Consider the following 18,094-nt stretch of genomic DNA (forward strand, 5'->3'; position numbering starts at 1 on the left):
TGCAGTCCTTAGAAAAGGTATCCAAAACTGTTCACAGCTATAGTCTGACTAGACTGTTAGAACATTGCAGCAAAACCTCTTTACTTTTATGCACCGTTCCCTCTGAAGTGAATGCGAACCGTGGATGAACATAACTGGATCCTGGGAACATTATCACAGTGGGACAGGTAGCCACAGCCCTCTCTCTGTGGTTCACCCGGGCAAATGAGTGTTACTGCTCCCCATTACTGGGTGGAGCTGTGGGTCCTCCCGGGCAGCGGGTGGCGCTGTGGGTCCACCCCGGGCAGCGGGTGGCGCTGTGGGTCCTCCCGGGCAGCAGGTGGAGCTGTGGGTCCTCCCGGGCAGCAGATGGAGCTGTGGGTCCTCCCGGGCAGCCGGTGGCGCTGTGGGTCCACCCCGGGCAGTGGGTGGAGCTGTGTGTCCTCCCGGGCAGCGGGTGGAGCTGTTGGTCCTCCCGGGCAGCGGGTGGCGCTGTGGTTCCACCCCGGGCAGCGGGTGGCGCTGTGGGTCCTCCCGGGCAGCGGGTGGCGCTGTTGCTGGAAGTTTGCTGGATTTGTCTGTCGTGTTGTAAAGGTAGCGGCGGACGTTCGGTGAGTGTATTCCCGGGGGTTTGTAAATAGGCGGCGGGGAGAATGGAAGGGGGGGGGGGGGGATATCGTTGCAATAGTTGTTGTTGTTGTGATGTGGTCTGACTGACAGCTTGTCTTCGTCACGAGAAAGGCTGTAATCGGCAGGTCCGAGGATGTGAGGGTGTCCGGAGGGTGAAGGCGGAGGGCCAGGAGATGGAGCCAGCGATGGGCCGGGTGTTAGTGTGATTAAATAAAACACTCAGGGGGAGGTCAATGTTCCCGGAGAAACGGCAGGGTCTGATTTGGGACAGTGTCTGTAACTGGATCAGGGACATTAAACTTTGCTGCATTTAGCAGAATCTCATATTTCACTATTTATACAACGGGCCTTATTTTATTCCCAGTAGATTTGTTACTCCCCATTATCACCGGTCAGTCTTTTGGGGACTCCGTACCCATATGCTCCATTCAAAATATTTTAGACGGGCTTTTCAAATATTCCTGTACAATGGAATCCATTTGAAGCTTTCATTATTTTTGTTGTGGAGATGCCAAAGTTGGACTGGGGTGGACAAAGTCAAAAATCACACCTGTCGGACTATAACCCTGTCTCATGTGATTTTTGACATTATTTTGTGTAACAGCTTTGCTTACAATATTTGGCTCAGCAGTTTGGGGCAGTGATTGATCGGGACAGTGGCAACTTATATTTATTTAACACTTTTAGTCCATTAAATCATCTCAAGGTATTTCATTGTGTAAATAAATGATTGACATGAGAGTATAGGCACTGAGCCAAAGGGGAAAGTATTGGAATAGGTGGTCAAAGTTTAATTGAAGAGAGAGATTTCAACAGATATCTTAAAAGAGGGGAAATCGGCATGGGGTTTCTGATGGGCATTCTGATACCTATGGCTGAGCTCAGGGTCAGCAGCCTTAATAATAGGTAAAAACAATGACTGTAGATGCTGGAAACCAAATTCTGGATTAGTGGCCCAACATTTTGACTCCCCCGCCCACTCTGCCAAGGACATGGAGGGCCTGGGCCTCCCTCACCACCAGATGCTTGAAGAACGCCTCATCTTCCGCCTCGGAACACTTCAACCCAGGTCATCAATGTGGACTTCAACAGTTTCCTCATTTCCCCTTCCCCCACCTCACCCCAGTTCCAAACTTTTAGCTCAGCACTGTCCACATGACTTGTCCTACCTGCCTATCTTCTTTTCCACTTATCCACTCCCCCCTCCCCCCTGACCTATCACCTTCATCCCCTCCCCCATTCACCTATTGTACTTCTCCCCACCCCCACCTTCCTCTCATTTATCTCTCCACCCTTCAGGCTCTCTGCCTGTATTCCTGATGAAGGACTTTTGCCCGAAACGTCGATTTTACTGCTCCTCGGATGCTGCCTGAACTGCTGTGCTCTTCCAGCACCACTAATCCAGAGCCTTAATAATAGTCCTTTTTAAAAAAGTCAATACAATGTCTTAAGAGTTGCAGTGGAATTGCACAAATAGCAGTAACTGAAAAGACAGATACGTTCCAACAAAAAGTAGTTAAAGTGATTAAGGGTACTTGGAGGATGCAGTTGCAGAATTAATAACGAGGAATGGAAAAATGAGACACAATTTAATTCAGTGTTTTGCTTTGGACTTTGTGGTGGACATCATTCACTGACTGTGACAGTACAGGTAGGAGTGGAACTAGCGAAAGAAAGACCCACTCACCTGGATGGCAGAGGTAAGGTGTTGGAGGATGCTCTGGTTTTGTGACAGTTTGTGACATTCGTGACTTTGAGTAGGGTCATCAGAATAAAAACTGAAAGAACTGCTGATACTGTAAATCAGAAACAAAAGCAGAAATTGCTGGAAAAGCTCAGCAGAATATTGTAGGAAAATGCCAGAAACCTGGTGAAGAGTTGTGAGAAGGATGGCAGTGCCTTGGAAAGTGAATACATGTCCAGAGATCTTGAAGGTAGATTGGAAGTAGAGTAGAGATTTGAAAGTATAAGATATTTATAATACAAGTTGGGGAGATGGTGCATTTCAAAGATTGGGCAAACTATATCCATGGCAAGGTAACTATTCACAGTATTAGTTAATATGATTTCTGAGAAGAGAGTTTGGCTGGTCAAGAGCATGTTGAGAATAGGGTCAAGAGAGTAGGAAGTAGGTCTTGTAACTTGGAGACAACATGAGAGAAATAGTATTTTTTCAGTTTATTCATGGGATTATGGGTATTTTTGGCTGGGTCAGCATTCATTGGCCATTCGTAGTTGTCATTGAGAAGGTGTTGGTGAACTGTGTTCATGAACCACTCAAGTCCATTTGGTGTAGGTCAACCTGCAATATTGTATAAGACTCCGGTGCGGCCGCATCTGGAGTATTGTGTGCAGTTTTGGTCGCCATACTATAGGAAGGATGTGGAGTCATTGGAACGGGTGCAGAGGAGGTTTACCAGGATGTTGCCTGGTATGGTAGGAAGATCGTATGAGGAAAGGCTGAGGTGCTTGGGGCTGTTTTCATTGGAGAAAAGAAGGTTTAGGGGTGACTTGATAGAGGTGTACAAGATGATTAGGGGTTTAGATAGGGTTGACCATGAGAATCTCTTTCCATGTATGGAGTCAGCTATTACAAGGGGGCGTAGCTTTAAATTAAGGGGTGGTAGGTATGGGACAGATGTTAGGGGTAGATTCTTTACTCAGCGGGTCGTGAGTTCATGGAATGCCCTGCCAGTAACAGTGGTGGACTCTCCCTCTTTATGGGCATTTAAACGGGCATTGGATAGACATATGGAGGATAGTGGATCAGTGGTGCTGGAAGAGCACAGCAGTTCAGGCAGCATCCAACGAGCAGCGAAATCGACGTTTCGGGCAAAAGCCCTTCATCAGGAATAAAGGCAGTGAGCTGGAAGCATGGAGAGATAAGCTAGAGGAGGGTGGGGCGGGGAGAGAGTAGCATAGAGTACAATGGGTGAGTGGGGGAGGAGATGAAGGTGATAGGTCAGGGAGGAGAGGATGGAGAGGATAGGTGGAAAAGAAGATAAGCCAGTTGGACAAGTCCGGATAAGTCATGGGGGGAATGCTGAACTGGAAGTTTGAAACTAGGATGAGGTGGGGGAAGGGGAAATGAGGAAGCTGTTGAAGTCCACATTGATGCCCTGGGGTTGAAGTGTTTTAGATTAGATTAGATTACTTACAGTGTGGAAACAGGCCCTTCGGCCCAACAAGTCCACACCGACCCGCCGAAGCGCAACCCACCCATACCCCCACATTCACCCCTTACCTAACACTACGGGCAATTTAGCATGGCCAATTCACCTGACCCGCACATCTTTGGACTGTGGGAGGAAACCGGAGCACCCGGAGGAAACCCACGCAGACACGGGGAGAACGTGCAAACTCCACAGAGACGTTCTTCCTCCAGGCGTCTGGTGGTGAGGGAGCGGCGGTGAAGGAGGCCCAGGACCTCCATGTCCTCGGCAGAGTGGGAGGGGGAGTTGAAATGTTGGGCCACGGGGCAGTGTGGTTGATTGGTTCGGGTATCTCTGAGATGTTCCCTAAAGCGCTCTGCTAGGAGGTGCCCAGTCTCCCCAATTTGGAGGAGACCGCATCGGGAGCAACGGATAAAATAAATGATATTAGTGGATGTGCAGGTAAAACTTTGATGGATGTTTTACAGTTCCTGCGGTGGCAGGGGAAAGTGCCAGGATGGGAGGGTGGGTCGTAGGGGGGTGTGGACCTGACCAGGTAGTCACGGAGGGAACGGTCTTTGCGGAAGGCGGAAAGGGGTGGGGAGGGAAATATATCCATGGTGGTGGGGTCTTTTTGGAGGCGGTGGAAATGTCGGCGGATGATTTGGTTTATGCGAAGGTTGGTAGGGTGGAAGGTGAGCACCAGGGGCGTTCTGTCCTTGTTACGGTTGGAGAGGTGTGGTCTGAGGGCGGAGGTGCGGGATGTGGACGAGGATGTGGACATCGAGGGCTGAAGGGCCTGTACTGCGCTGTAGTTTTCTATGTTCTATGTTCTATTATCAGGGAGCGAGTTCCAGGATTTTGACCCAGTAACATTGAAGAATTAACAAAGTTTTTCCAAATCAGAATGACTTGGTGAGTGGCTTGGAATGGACATTACACATGGTGATGTTTGCTACCCTTGTCCTCCATGGCAGTGATCATGGGTTTGAAAGGTGGTATCTAAAGAGTCATAGGAGATGCTCAACGCGGAAACAGACCCTTTGGTCCAACTTGTTCATGCCGACCAGTTATCCTAATCTAATCTATTCCCATTTGCCAGCACTTTGCCCGTATCCCTCTAAACCCTTCCTGTTCATATACCCATCCAGATGCCTCTTAAATGTTGTAATTGTACCAGCCTCCACCACTTCCTCTGGCAGCTCATTCCATAGCACCACCCTCTTTGTGAAAAAGTCGCCCCTTTGGTCCCTTTTATATTTTTCCCCTCTCACCCTAAACCTATGTCCTCTAGGTCTGGACTCCCCCACCCCAGCGAAAAGACCTTTGCTATTTATCCTATTCATGTCTCTCATGATTTTATAAACCTCTATCAGGTCACCTCACAGCCATTGACACTCCATGGAACACAGCCCCAGCATATTCATCCTCTCCCTATCGCTCTTTGGTGATTTTTTTTGTTGTGCATCCAGCAGGTGGGACACAGCTACTACTGAGTGTTCGTGGTAAAGGAAATAAATATTTATGGATTGGTGCCAATCAAACAGGATATTTTGTCCTGATGCTATCAGGTGTCTTAACTGTTATTGAAACTGTACTCATCAGGCGACTAGGGGGGTATTCCATCTTACTCCTTATTTGTTGATAGTGAACACGCTTTATCAAGCCAGAAGGTGAATTGCTTGATGTAGATTCATAGCCTCTGACTTACTCTTGTGACCATAGTAATTATGTGACTAGGCTAATTCAGTTTCTGGTCAATGATAACCTCCAGGTTGCTGATAATGCAGGATTGACAAACTAGTTCAGAGATTGCAGGTAACAAACTATAGCGTGAAGCAAGTCCACAAGAACAAAGAGATATTCCTTGGAATGTAAGAGAATGATGGTTGACCTCACTGAGACGTGCAAAATCATGTGGGTCATAAATAGGATGAATGCATATAGTTTTGTTCCGGGGATGGGGATTTGAAATCTAGAAGGCATAGGTTTAAGGTGAGAGGGGAGAGGTTGAAGAATCAATAGCAACATTTTAGAACTGTACATGGATGGGAAGGTAAAAAATGAGGTCTGCAGATGCTGGAGATCACAGCTGAAAATGTGTTGCTGGTTAAAGCACAGCAGGTTAGGCAGCATCCAAGGAACAGGAAATTCAACGTTTCGGGCAGATTCCTGATGAAGGGCTTATGCCCAAAACGTCGAATTTCCTGTTCCTTGGATGCTGCCTAACCTGCTGTGCTTTAACCAGCAACACATTTTCAGCATGGATGGGAAGGGTTTAGAGGGATATGGACCAAATGCAGGCAATTGGAACTAGCAGAGTGGGCATCATGGACCAGTTTGGGGTGAAGGGCCTGTTTCCATGCAATATCACTCTATAACTCAATGATTCTATCAAGAGAAAGTTAGCTCGGTGAACAAACATAAGGAATGATACAACTGAAGGAATAATCAGAGTGGCACAAATTTATGAACTTTCGCAGTTGTGTATATTGAATTTGGTGGGATTGAAGGGAGTGGCTAGTAATGAAGATAGAAGCTAGATGTGGAATTCCTATTGAGTTAGATTGTGTAGAAACTCTGGATGTATAGATTATTATAATCTTCTGTTGAATCAGTGCTAACTTTTTTTTTCTCTTGACAGCTTTTCTGAAACGTTTTCATTCAAATGTAGTAAATATTCATTTTTAACAGGAAGAATAGCTTTTGTTAATTTGATTCAAATAATTGACCACCTGATTTTGTCATACTTAACCACTTCCATTGTCTTGTACATCTCTTCCATGCCTCCCCAACCTCCTTTGCCACGTTGGTCTGTCCTTTGAGTACTATATCTCTCATCTCTGCCTTCCCATGTCATTCTCCATTCTATAACATCTTACATACCATTCCTTCCTGTGTCATCCACATCCCATGCCATTTCATTTTTCCCATCAAACTCTTTCATGTTATCTGCATTCTGCCACATTTTCATCTTTACCCTGATCCCAAGTACCACTTCAGACCAAGTACCAGAGCAAAAGGCCTGGTAAAGAAATTCCATTTATTGGGAGAACTATGTTTCTGAACTAAATGGGAACATCATTTTGAATTGCTTTTCTTTGGGATTTAGATTGAAGAGACCTGGAAGAAAACATTCATGAGGAGCTCAACCTGGACTGAAAAACTGTTGCTCAGGTTTGAAATTAATATTGTAATATTGTACAGAAATCTATAAGCTCGACTTTCTGTAAAAAGCTGAGAAGAGTTAACTTTGGCAGGACAAGCCTGCACTTCACCCAAGTAAAACATAAGTTTGTATTCATCAATTAATCAATCAAATTTTGGATGTTTTGTTGATCTGTAGGAGTGGTATTCCACAGGAATTCCCATTTTTTTATTGCTTCCAAGATCCGAGGATCTGAAGATAAGGAAGATGGATAGGTTAGGACTGGTCAAGAAGGCAAGAGGGAGGGGGATGGGACTGGATATGGGATAAGGCTGGGGGAGGAGGGATTTTGAAGCTGGTGAAGTTGATGTTGAGGCCATTGGGCTGTAAGCTTCCCAGGTGAAATATTGTTGTTTCTCCAGTTTCTGTTTGGTCTCACTCTGGAGGCGGCCAAGGATGGACATGTTACTGGGGAAGTGGGAGAGGTAATTAAAGTGAATGGCAACTGGAAGGTTGGGCTGGTTGATGCATGCAGAGCGCAGATGCTCTTTGGTCCCCGAGTCTGCATTGGATCTCTCCGATAAATGGGGAAACCACATCGGGAACAACGGATGCAATAGATAAGGTTGGATGATGTGCAGGTGAATCTCTGTCAGATCTGGAAGGCTTGTTTAGGGCCTTGCATGGAAGTGAGGGGAGGTGTGGGGACAGGTGTCGCACCTGACACGGTTGCAGGGAAAGGTACTGGGTGTGGGGAATGTAGAGTTGATGAAGGGGTCACAGAGTGAACAGTCCTTGTGGAAAGTGGATGGGTGGAAAAGCAAATGTCTTTTTGGGGTGGTGATATCTGATTGCAGGTGGCGGAAATGTTGGATTGAAAAATTTGATGCACCACCCCACCAATTCTGATATTCAAGGAAGCAACAGAAATTTAGTGAGACTTCTAAAATTTTAGTATGAGATTTGAACATTCCTGTCAAATCTGATATTTGTTGTCTGTACCTGGTTGCTCTTGAACTGATTAGATCTCTAGGCCATTTCAGAGGCCAATTAAGAGTTAACCACATTGCTGGTAGTCTGGAGATACAAGCAGACCAGATTGGGTAAAGACAGCAGATTTCCTTCCCTAAAGGACAGACTGAAAAATATTGTGTCTTGCAGAACTATTAATTGAAGCTGAGTGTGAAATTTAAATCGCATGGTCAAGGCGACTTACTTTTGCTCTTATTTTTAGAAAGTGGATTGGTAGTATCTGAAGATGTCAGACTCAGACAGTGATGAGGATCATGAACAACCATTCTCTCTCACTGGCTTTCTGTTTGGGAACATTAATGAGGATGGACAGTTGGAGGATGATAGTGTCCTTGACAAGGTAACGTGTATTTTCATGAGCAGTGTAGAAAGTGCACGAGTGTGTGTGTGTGTGTGTGTGTGTGTGTGTGTGCGCACATAAAGTGCTAGATTTTAATTTTTTTAGCAGGCAGAAAATTTTACTGTGAATTTCCAAACTGTTATTTTTATCATTACATCCACAAACTGAAACAGCATAACATGAACAATTGTGTAAGTTGCATGCTATTAATGCCCGTTGGATTAGTTTTCATTGTGTGACAGCTTAAAAACCTTATTCACGGACATAAGTTTTATTCAGGAAGAAAATTACAGAATCTTGGAAAACAAAAAGAAGTTGCTAGAGCTGCTTTCAATGTATATTTTATCCCAGCTTTAATGTAACACACTTTTACAGTCTACATAGTACAATTCTCTTCTACAAATTTCCTCGCAGAAAGCTATGATTTGGAATTTAATCACTTTGGAGTACCATTGCAGTTGGCAAATCCTGTTCACCACAACAATATAGGCCTGCTGTATTATTATGAGTTGTCACTGATATACACCTTTTGTTTTACATAATTCTGTGTCTGGAATTAAACTCCTTTCTAGTATTTTAACCAATTAAATGATATTTCATACATTGTCATTCAGAAGACTTTATCTAACACTACTGTTACTCTGTCTTTATTAAACTTCACAAGCTATCTATGCCCCAGCGAATTGATTTTAAGAGTTTGGATTTTCTTTCATATTGCCTGTGGCCTCAGTATTTTTAAGAAAGAAGTCCAAGTGTGTCTGTGCTACTGGCCAAGCCACATTTGTTGCCCATTCCTAACAGCACTTGAGAAGGTGGTGGCAAGCTGCTTTCTTGAATGATTGCAGTCCATGTGGACGAGTTTTACTCAGTGTTACCTGCAATACAGGTAGTTCTAGTAACAGCTGAAGCTATGCAATACAGTTTTAATTGTTCAGGGTTGTATGTGGCTTAGGTGTTCCCTGTTTGTGCTGTCTTTCTAGGTGGTAGATGGATTTGTAGGTGCTGTGAAAGAAGATTACAGACAGTAATTGGGTTAGGGCGAATGTTTGAATATAGTTAAGATGGTGATCTGGAGGGCTGCTTTGTTCTGGATGGTATAGAGCTTCTTGAGTGTTGTTGCCCAGCATTCATCCCAGCAAGTGGACAATATTCTGCCCCACTGCTTATGTGTTGCTGCAATTGTTTTGGAGACACAGGAGATGAGTTGATTGCCTCAGAATTCCCAACCACTGACGCATTCTTGTAGCCATTGTATTTTTATAGCTGGTCCATATTTTGGTCAATTGAAGGTCCCCAGAATGTTTGTAGTGACCCTCCTCCCAATAGCGTCCACTTCTTTCTTCATTAAGAGCGTTTCTCTATTTGAAAAGCAGTGCAAACATATAACCAACTAAATTACTGGATAATGGAGCTCTGTTTTGACAATGGAAAATTCAAAGCTGATCAACTACATCTCAGGGCAGAAACACATTCTTGACTTGCCTTGAACACCATAGATTTTTTTAGCATTTATTGGGCCCAGTGTTGAAACCACACTTCGCTTTGCAATAAAGATGTGAATATTTAATTGAGAGGGAGAGAACAGAATAAGATGTTTTCCAGATTTATTTGCTGTTTCAGTGAAATCACTCATGTCTATGTGGCATTATTTTCACTGACTCATTTAGTAGATCAGAAAAATTATGTCATTTCATTGCTGTGTCTTGTTCATCTCTAACTGATCCATGCAAGCTTTAGTGAGTTGTAATGTGTTCACTGTCTGTTCACAGGAATCAAAAAAGCATCTGGATGGTTTGGGAACATTGGGTCTTGGGACTCTTATCAAAGAAATCACAGCCAGTGAGGATGATGCAGTGGAGTCTGATGAAAGGGGTAGCAATGCAGAGGGTAAGCAATGATTTTCCATAAAATAAATTCAACAGATATACAGTAAAGTCTCATTTATCCAGCACCCAGGCATCAGGAATTCTCATGCAACCGGCAATCAGAAAGCTGTCCGGACTGCATGCACTTTCTTTTTCCATTGTATAATAGTCTAGGATTCAAAATGGAAAATCAGAATTATCTCCTCCTGAAATTTCATCAAGGCAGAGTGATTGACTTATCAGGACAGGAGCAAGTTTCTCCATTCCAGGAACTATTATTCGGTCATGTTTTTCTCGTGCTGTCAGTTTAATTCTCTCATTTTCTTCTTTTGATCAAAATCTCACTGATAGTACTTATGACTGTTTGTGACTGTTTGTGTTTAAAAACCGCATTCATCTTCTGTCAGCAATGAGTTGAGTTCTCTGAGCCAGCGCTGGTATTTCTCCTATAACCGGCAGTCAAAGATGTACAGGGTTAGGTGGACATGCCAAGCTAAATGCAGGATTACGGGATGGGTGGGGGTCTGGGTCTTGCTGTTTGGAGAATTACTGCTCGCTTAATGCATGACCTCTTCCCACGTTCTGGGATTCTAAGATCCATGTAACCCTTATTCCTCATTCCCTGTATGTGTCTGATTCCGGAGGGATTACTGGAATATGTTTTAAATATTGCACTCCTTGTGGGCGTTCTGATGTGCCCTACGTAAATTCCAGAATTCAACAGTCCTCATTTCTCTTGGATTTCACTTTTCTCTTCTGTTGAAAGAATTTCCAGCCTTACATTCCATACTTCCAGCTCTCGGGCTCCACCACAGATGAACTAATCTTCAGATATGGTAACTTTGCATTATGGACCTCCTTATCATCTCTTTTCTTAACCTCCAGAGATATATTTATTGACTATTCATTGACTATTCATTTACTTGGAGTTAAATTCTTATACATCATTTAACAGTTGTAAATATTTAGTTAATTTTCCACCCCCAGCTGAAATCTCAAGCTTACTTAGTCCAGTTACTGTCCCTCAGCCTATTTGCTGCTGAAGTCGAGGTATGCCTTTGTAACCTGCTGATTCAATATAATAGTGCCGGAGCGAATTACTGTTTCTTTTGATTCTGGCCTGATGCATCCCACCCCAGTTCCTTTTCAAGTCAGTAATATCCCTGTCTCTCTAATTCTCTGCCCTCTTTTAAGACTGTTCTTTAAGCTACCTCTTGCGAGGTAAGACTAATAAATGAAACTGCTTTATTTCAATGCAAGAGGCCTAACAGGGAAGGTAGATGAACTCAGGGCATGGTTAGGAACATGAGACTGGGATATCATAGCAATTACAGAAACATAACTCAGGGATGGGCAGGACTGGCAGCTTAATGTTCCAGGATACAAATGCTACAGGAAGGATAGAAAGCGAGGCAAGAGAGGAGGGGTGTGGCATTTTTGGATAAGGGATAGCATTACAGCTGTGCTGAGGGAGGATATTCCGAGAAATACATCCAGTGAAGTTATTTGGGTTGAACTGAGAAGGAGGAGAAAGTGAGGTCTGCAGATGCTGGAGATCAGAGCTGAAAATGTGTTGCTGGAAAAGCGCAGCAGGTCAGGCAGCATCCAGGGAACAGGAAATTCGACGTTTCGGGCATAAGCCCTTCAGGAACTGAGAATAAGAAAGGGATTATTGGGATTGTGTTATAGACCCCCTAATAGTCAGAGGGAAATTGAGAAACAAACTTAAAAGGAGATCTCAGCTATCTGTAAGAATACTAGAGTGGTTATGGTAGGGAATTTTAACTTTCCAAACATCGACTGGGACTGTCATAGTGTTAAAGGTTTAGATGGAGAGGAATTTCTTAACTGCATACAAGACGATTTTCTGATTCAGTATATGGATGTACCTACTAGAGAAGGTACAAAACTTGACCTACTCTTGGGAAATAAGGCAGGGCAGGTGACTGAGTGTCAGTGGGGGAGCACTTTGGGGCCAGCGACCATAATTCTATTCGTTTTAAAATCATGATGAAAAGGATAGACCAGATCTAAAAGTTGAAGTTCTAAGTTGGAGAAAGGCCAATTTTGACGGGATTAGACAAGAATTTTTGAAAGCTGATTGGAGACAGATGTTCGCAGGTAAAGGTATGGCTGGAAAATGGGGAGCCTTCAGAAATGAGATAACAAGAATCCAGAGAAAGTATATTCATGTCAGGGTGAAAGGGAAGGCTGGTAGGTATAGGAAATGCTGGATGACTAAAGAAATTGAGGGTTTGGTGAAGAAAAAGAAGGAAGTACATGTGAGGTAGGCAGGATAGATCGAGTGAATCCTTAGAAGAGTATAAAGGCAGTAGGAGTATACTGAAGAGTGAAATCAGGAGGGCAAAAAGGGGACATGAGATAGCGTTGGCAAATAGAATTGTGGAGAATCCAAAGGCTTTTTAACAGATATAATAAGGACAAAAGGGTAACTCGGGAGAGAATAGGGCCCCTCAAAGATCAGCAAGGCGGCCTTTGCGCGGAGCCACAGAAAATGTGGGAGATTCTAAATAAATATTTTGCATCAGTATTTACTGTGGAAAAGGATATGGAAGATATAGACTGTAGGGAAATAGATGGTGACATCTTGCAAAATGTCCAGATTACAGAGGAGGAAGTGCTGGATGTCTTGAAACAGTTAAAGATGGATAAATCCCCAGGACCTGATCGGATGTACCCGAGAACTCTGTGGGAAGCTAGAGAAGTGATTGCTGGGCCTTTTGCTGAGATAGTTATCATCGATAGTCACAGGTGAGGTGCCGGAAGACTGGAGGTTGGCAAACGTGGCGCCAATGTTTAAGAAGGGCGGTAAAGACAAGCCAGGGAACTATAGACCAGTGAGCCTGAACTCAGTGGTGGGCAGGTTGTTGGAGGGAATCCTGAGGGACAGGATATACATGTATTTGGAAAGGCAAGGACTGATTCAGGATAGTCAACATGGCTTTGTGCGTGGGAAATCATGTCTCACAAACTTGATTGAGTTTTTTGAAGGAGTAACAAAGAAGATTGTTGAGGGCAGAGCAGTAGATGTGATCTATATGGATTTCAGCAAGGCGTTTGACAAGGTTCCCCATGGGAGACTGATTAGCAAGGTTAGATCTCATGGAATAAAGGGAGAGCTAGCCATTTTGATACAGAACTGACTCAAAGGTAGAAGACAGAGGGTGGTGGTGGGGTTGTTTTTCAGACTGGAGGCCTGTTACCAGTGGAGTGCCACAAGGATCGGTGCTGAGTCCTCTACATTTTGTCATTTACATAAATGATTTGGATGCGAGCATAAGAGGTACAGTTAGTAAGTTTGCAGATGACACCAAAATTGGAGGTGTAGTGGACAGCGAAGAAGGTTACCTCAGACTACAACAGGATCTGGAACCAGATGGGCCAATGGGCTGAGAAGTATCAGATGGAGTTTAATTCCGATAAATACGAGGTGCTGCATTTTGGGAAAGCAAATCTTAGCAGGACTTATACACTAAATGGTAAGGTCCTAGGGAGTGTTGCTGAGCAAAGAGACCTTGGAGTGCAGGTTCATATCTCCTTGAAAGTGGAGTCGCAGGTAGATAGGATAGTGAAGAAGGCATTTGGTATGCTTTCCTTTCTTGGTCAGAGTATTGAGTACAGGAGTTGGGAGGTCATGTTGCAGCTGTACAGGACATTGGTTAGGCCACTGTTGGAATATTGCGTGCAGTTCTGGTCTCCTTCCAATCGGAAAGATGTTGTGAAACTTGAAAGGGTTCAGAAAAGATTTACAAGGATGTTGCCAGGGTTGGAGGATTTGAGCTACAGGGAGAGGCTGAACAGGCTGGGGCTGTTTTCCCTGGAGGGTCGGAGGCTGAGGGGTGACCTTATAAGTTTACAAAATTATGTATGAGGGGCATGGATAGGATAAATAGATAAAATCTTTTCCCTGGAATCGGGGAGTCCAGAACGAGAGAGCATAGGTTTAGGGTGAGAGGGGAAGATATAAAAGAGACCTAAGGGGCAACGTGGGGTGGTATGTGTATGGAATGAGCTGCCAGAGGAAGTGGTGGAGGCTGGTACAATTGCAACATTTAAGAGGCATTTGGATGGGTATATGAATAGGAAGGGTTTGGAGGAATATGGACCGGGTGCTGGCAGGTAGGAGTAGATTGGGTTGGGATATCTGGTCGGCATGGAGGGGCTGGACCGAAGGGTCTGTTTCCATGCTGTACGTCTCTATGACTCTTGTGTTCCTCTCTCCTGATCTCTCTTCCTTTAGCTTGGCAATCATTTTTCTTACAAATATATGAACTAGGATCAAGAGAACGCCACTTGGCTCTTTAAGCCTGCTCCGCCATTCATTAAGATTAAGTCTGATCTGATTTTAACCTTAATTCTACGTTTCTGCATATCCCTAGAATTCTTTCATCCCTTTTGTAATCGAGAATCTATCTATTTCTGCCTTTTGAGGCAGAGGATTCCAAAGAATCCCAGAAATATGAGTGAGAAAATGTTTCCATATCTCTGACTTAAATAGACCACCACTTTATTTTTAAAATAGTGTCCCCTAGTTCAAGATTCTCCCAGAAGGGGAGACATCCTTTCAATATCCACCTGATCAAGTCCCCTAAGGATCTTGTGTTTCTATTAAGTCACCCCTGATGTTTCTGAACTGAAATGGATACAGGCGTACCCTGTCAAGCCTTTTCTCAAGAGGTATTAGTCTAGTAAACCTTTCCTGAACTGCTTCCAATGCATTAACATCCTTCTATCATTATGTCGACAAATACTCCACAAAGTACTCCAGATGTGGCATCATCAATGATCTGTACAACTGAAGGGTAACCTCTCTACACTTGCGCATCAATTCCTGTCACCATAAAACACAACATTCTTTTAACCTTTCTGATTACTTGATGTACCTGCAAGCTAACATTTTGTGATTCATGCACTGGGGCACCCAGGTCTCTCTGCATCTCAGACCTCTATAATCTCTCACAATTTAGATAATATGCTTTTCTATTCTTACTGCCAAAATGGGTAATTCCACACTTTGCTGCGTTGTGCTCCATTTGTTAGGTCTTTGTTCATTTACTTTCCTATCTGTATCCCTTTTTAGGCTCCTTATGTCCTCTTCACAACTCACTTTCCAACCTGTTTTTGTATCATCAGCAAATTTAGCATAACTCTTCATCCTGATAATTTATGTAAATTTTAAATAATTGAGGCTCCGGTACACCACTGACATCTGCCGGCCTGACAAAGACCTATTTATTCCTACTGTCCTTTCTCTTAGCCAGCCGATCCTCTATCCTTGCCAGTATGTTACCCCCTAATGCTATGAGGATTTATTTTCCAATATAATCTTTCATATTACACTTTATCAAATGTCTTCTGGAAATCTCAGTACAACACATCCTCTGATTCCCCTTTATTCATAGCACAAGTTAGTTCTTCAAAGAACTCCAATAAATTAGTTAAACATGATTTATGTTTGACAAAACTATGTTGTCTTTGCCTGATTAGCATGACCTAGTCCACGTCCTTTGTAATAAAGTTTTTAATAATAGCTTCTAAAATTTTCCCCATGGCAGATGTGAAACTTCTCTGTGAAATATTTTGGCTGTGTACAAATGCAAGTCTACTCATCACTCTCCTCGTGAAGATCTACAAACAAGTCCAGATCTGCTCCATGTTATTCCTTGGCCCAAGGCATTTAGCTCAGCTGATTAATGATTGTTCTTATGTATGTAGGTTGGATTCAGAGTAAAGATGATGCCATTGATTACTCCGATATCAATGAGGTAGCAGAGGATGAGACCCGCAGGTATCGTCAGGTGATGGGAAATCTTCAGCCACTAAGGAGACTGGGTAAACAAGATTATTTTAGATATATTAACCAGTTAACTGTACTCCTATATTGAGTAGTGAAATTTTTTTTGGCAATAAAGTAAAAAAGTAAAGACTGAAAACATGCCTCTATTGTAGTAACATATCTATGATAGTATAAATAGATAATACTATACTATAGATAATAAATACTATAATAGATTTAATTGGTAAAAGCTAGAATGAATTGTTTGTGTTAACGCTTCAGGTATGACAGAAAGAGCTGGTGGGCTGGTGTAGGAAAAATAACGTAGTGGGTTAGGAATACAGGTATATGTGATATCTGATATTTCAATTATTCTGGTTTTTCAGCTTAATACGAATTTCCCCAAATTGTTGACATGCTCTTGGAAATAGATCAGAGGCCTGCACTTTGGTATTGTAGGAGAACAGGCAATGTTATTCTGATAGAAATTACATTTTAAAAATTGTTTCAAATGCTGACATTGAATTGCTTATTTGGCTTTATTTAAAAGCTGTAATAACCTTTTTAAATAAATAAGATCTGTCTCCATATAATGGAAATTGTATACTAAAGCACCCGTCTTGCTGACTTCAGAAGACAATGATGATGATGACTATGATGCAGACAGTGAAGATATGGACTCAAAGCTCATGCCTCCCCCTCCACCACCACCTCCACTGAATAAGGAGGAGTCAAATTCACAGGAAATAATTGGTGAGTTCAAAATAATTGTTTGTTATTTAAATTGAGAAACAGAAAGAACACTTTGTGGAATGCTCTTAGGTTTGCTCTTGAATTGTTCAGCAAATTGAATCAGATTGTAGGCTAGTAATTGTAATACTGCTGGATTATACTGATCTAACAATTCAGTTGGGCACCATAATTTAATTCAGTTGACAGGAACTTCGAACACAAAATGGTCAAAATATAAGCTTAGGGTATGTGAAGGGGTGGATGTGGAGAGGAGTAAACTAGAAATATTTTAGTGGTAGAATGTTCTGTATTCATGGGATAGATAGTGTCCTTGGCAGCAAAGAATGAGAATCTTGAACTACCCACTGGAAGAAAAACGTGGAAATGTATGGTGTCAGTGCAGATGTCATGTTTCAAGTTAAACACAGTGACATGGTAGGATCAGGACTTAGCCTCTAAATTGTCTTGCACAATCACGAAAGTAATTTCTGGATGATTATACATGAACCACATCTAAATTAGCATAGTAACAGAAAAGCCGTAAGAATGACGATGTGGCTAGTGTTTTGGTGTGAGATAGAGGGGGTTATTTTCCTGGAACATTGGTATTACTTTTCGGACAAGAAGGAATTGGATCACTGGGAAGGTTTTCAGCTAAACTTGGCTGGGACCAACATTTTAGTGGAAAATTTAAATAGGGAAATGTCAAAGGCTTTAAGAATCTAGAAAGTAGGAAGCCAAAATGACAACATGACAGGAAAAGAGACATAGGCTGTTCAGTGAATTGAGCCTGCTCGCCATTTAGTACACTCAAGGCTGATCGAATACTGTGTCACTGGGTCAAAATCCGACAATTCCCTTTCTAACAGCATTGAGGGTCAACTCACAGCAGGTGTACTGCAGTAGTTCAAGAAAGTCACCACCATCTTCTCAAGGGAAAAAGGATTGGGTATTAAATGCTGGTTGGCCAGCCAGCAATGCCGATGTGCCATGCATGAAGGGGGAAAGAAAATTAGAGTCACCCATAATTACTGTGTTGCAGATCCTACATGCTTCTCTCATCTTTGACTTACACCATGACCCACATGAGCACTATTATTTTGCTGCTCCCTGCCATTCCTTAATTCCACCCAAACAGATTCCACACGTTGCTGTTCTGATCTCAGATCCTGTTTCACAAATGTACTGATGCCTTCTCTCTGCAACGTCACATCCTTTCCCAGTTGTCTGCCCTACCTAAACAGCGAATAGTCTTGAATATACAATTCCTAATGCTGATTACTATGCAGCCATTTTCTGTAATAGCAATTATATTGTTATTGCTTACCTCTACTTATACTCTAAATCATCCCACATGATGTAAATGCATTTGGGTAGAGTACTCTTATCTTAGCTTTTTTCATATTATTCAGTATTTGA

General features: G+C 42.9%; 1 protein-coding gene across 2 annotated transcripts in view; it reads left to right on the forward strand.

The window, feature by feature from the left end:
• The first annotated feature begins 570 nt into the window (after positions 1-570).
• Positions 571-18,094, forward strand: part of taf1 (TAF1 RNA polymerase II, TATA box binding protein (TBP)-associated factor) — a 160,428-nt gene continuing 142,904 nt past the window's right edge. For both annotated transcript variants that reach the window (XM_060832748.1, XM_060832749.1), the window contains exons 1-6: positions 571-590; positions 6,874-6,938; positions 8,144-8,281; positions 10,051-10,168; positions 15,883-15,999; positions 16,577-16,696. In XM_060832748.1, the coding sequence (XP_060688731.1) occupies positions 8,168-8,281; positions 10,051-10,168; positions 15,883-15,999; positions 16,577-16,696 (469 nt within the window). In that variant the 5' untranslated portion in view covers positions 571-590; positions 6,874-6,938; positions 8,144-8,167. The remainder of the gene's footprint in view (positions 591-6,873; positions 6,939-8,143; positions 8,282-10,050; positions 10,169-15,882; positions 16,000-16,576; positions 16,697-18,094) is intronic.

This window comes from Hemiscyllium ocellatum, chromosome 11 (assembly GCF_020745735.1).
Source record: "Hemiscyllium ocellatum isolate sHemOce1 chromosome 11, sHemOce1.pat.X.cur, whole genome shotgun sequence".
NCBI lineage: Eukaryota > Metazoa > Chordata > Chondrichthyes > Orectolobiformes > Hemiscylliidae > Hemiscyllium > Hemiscyllium ocellatum.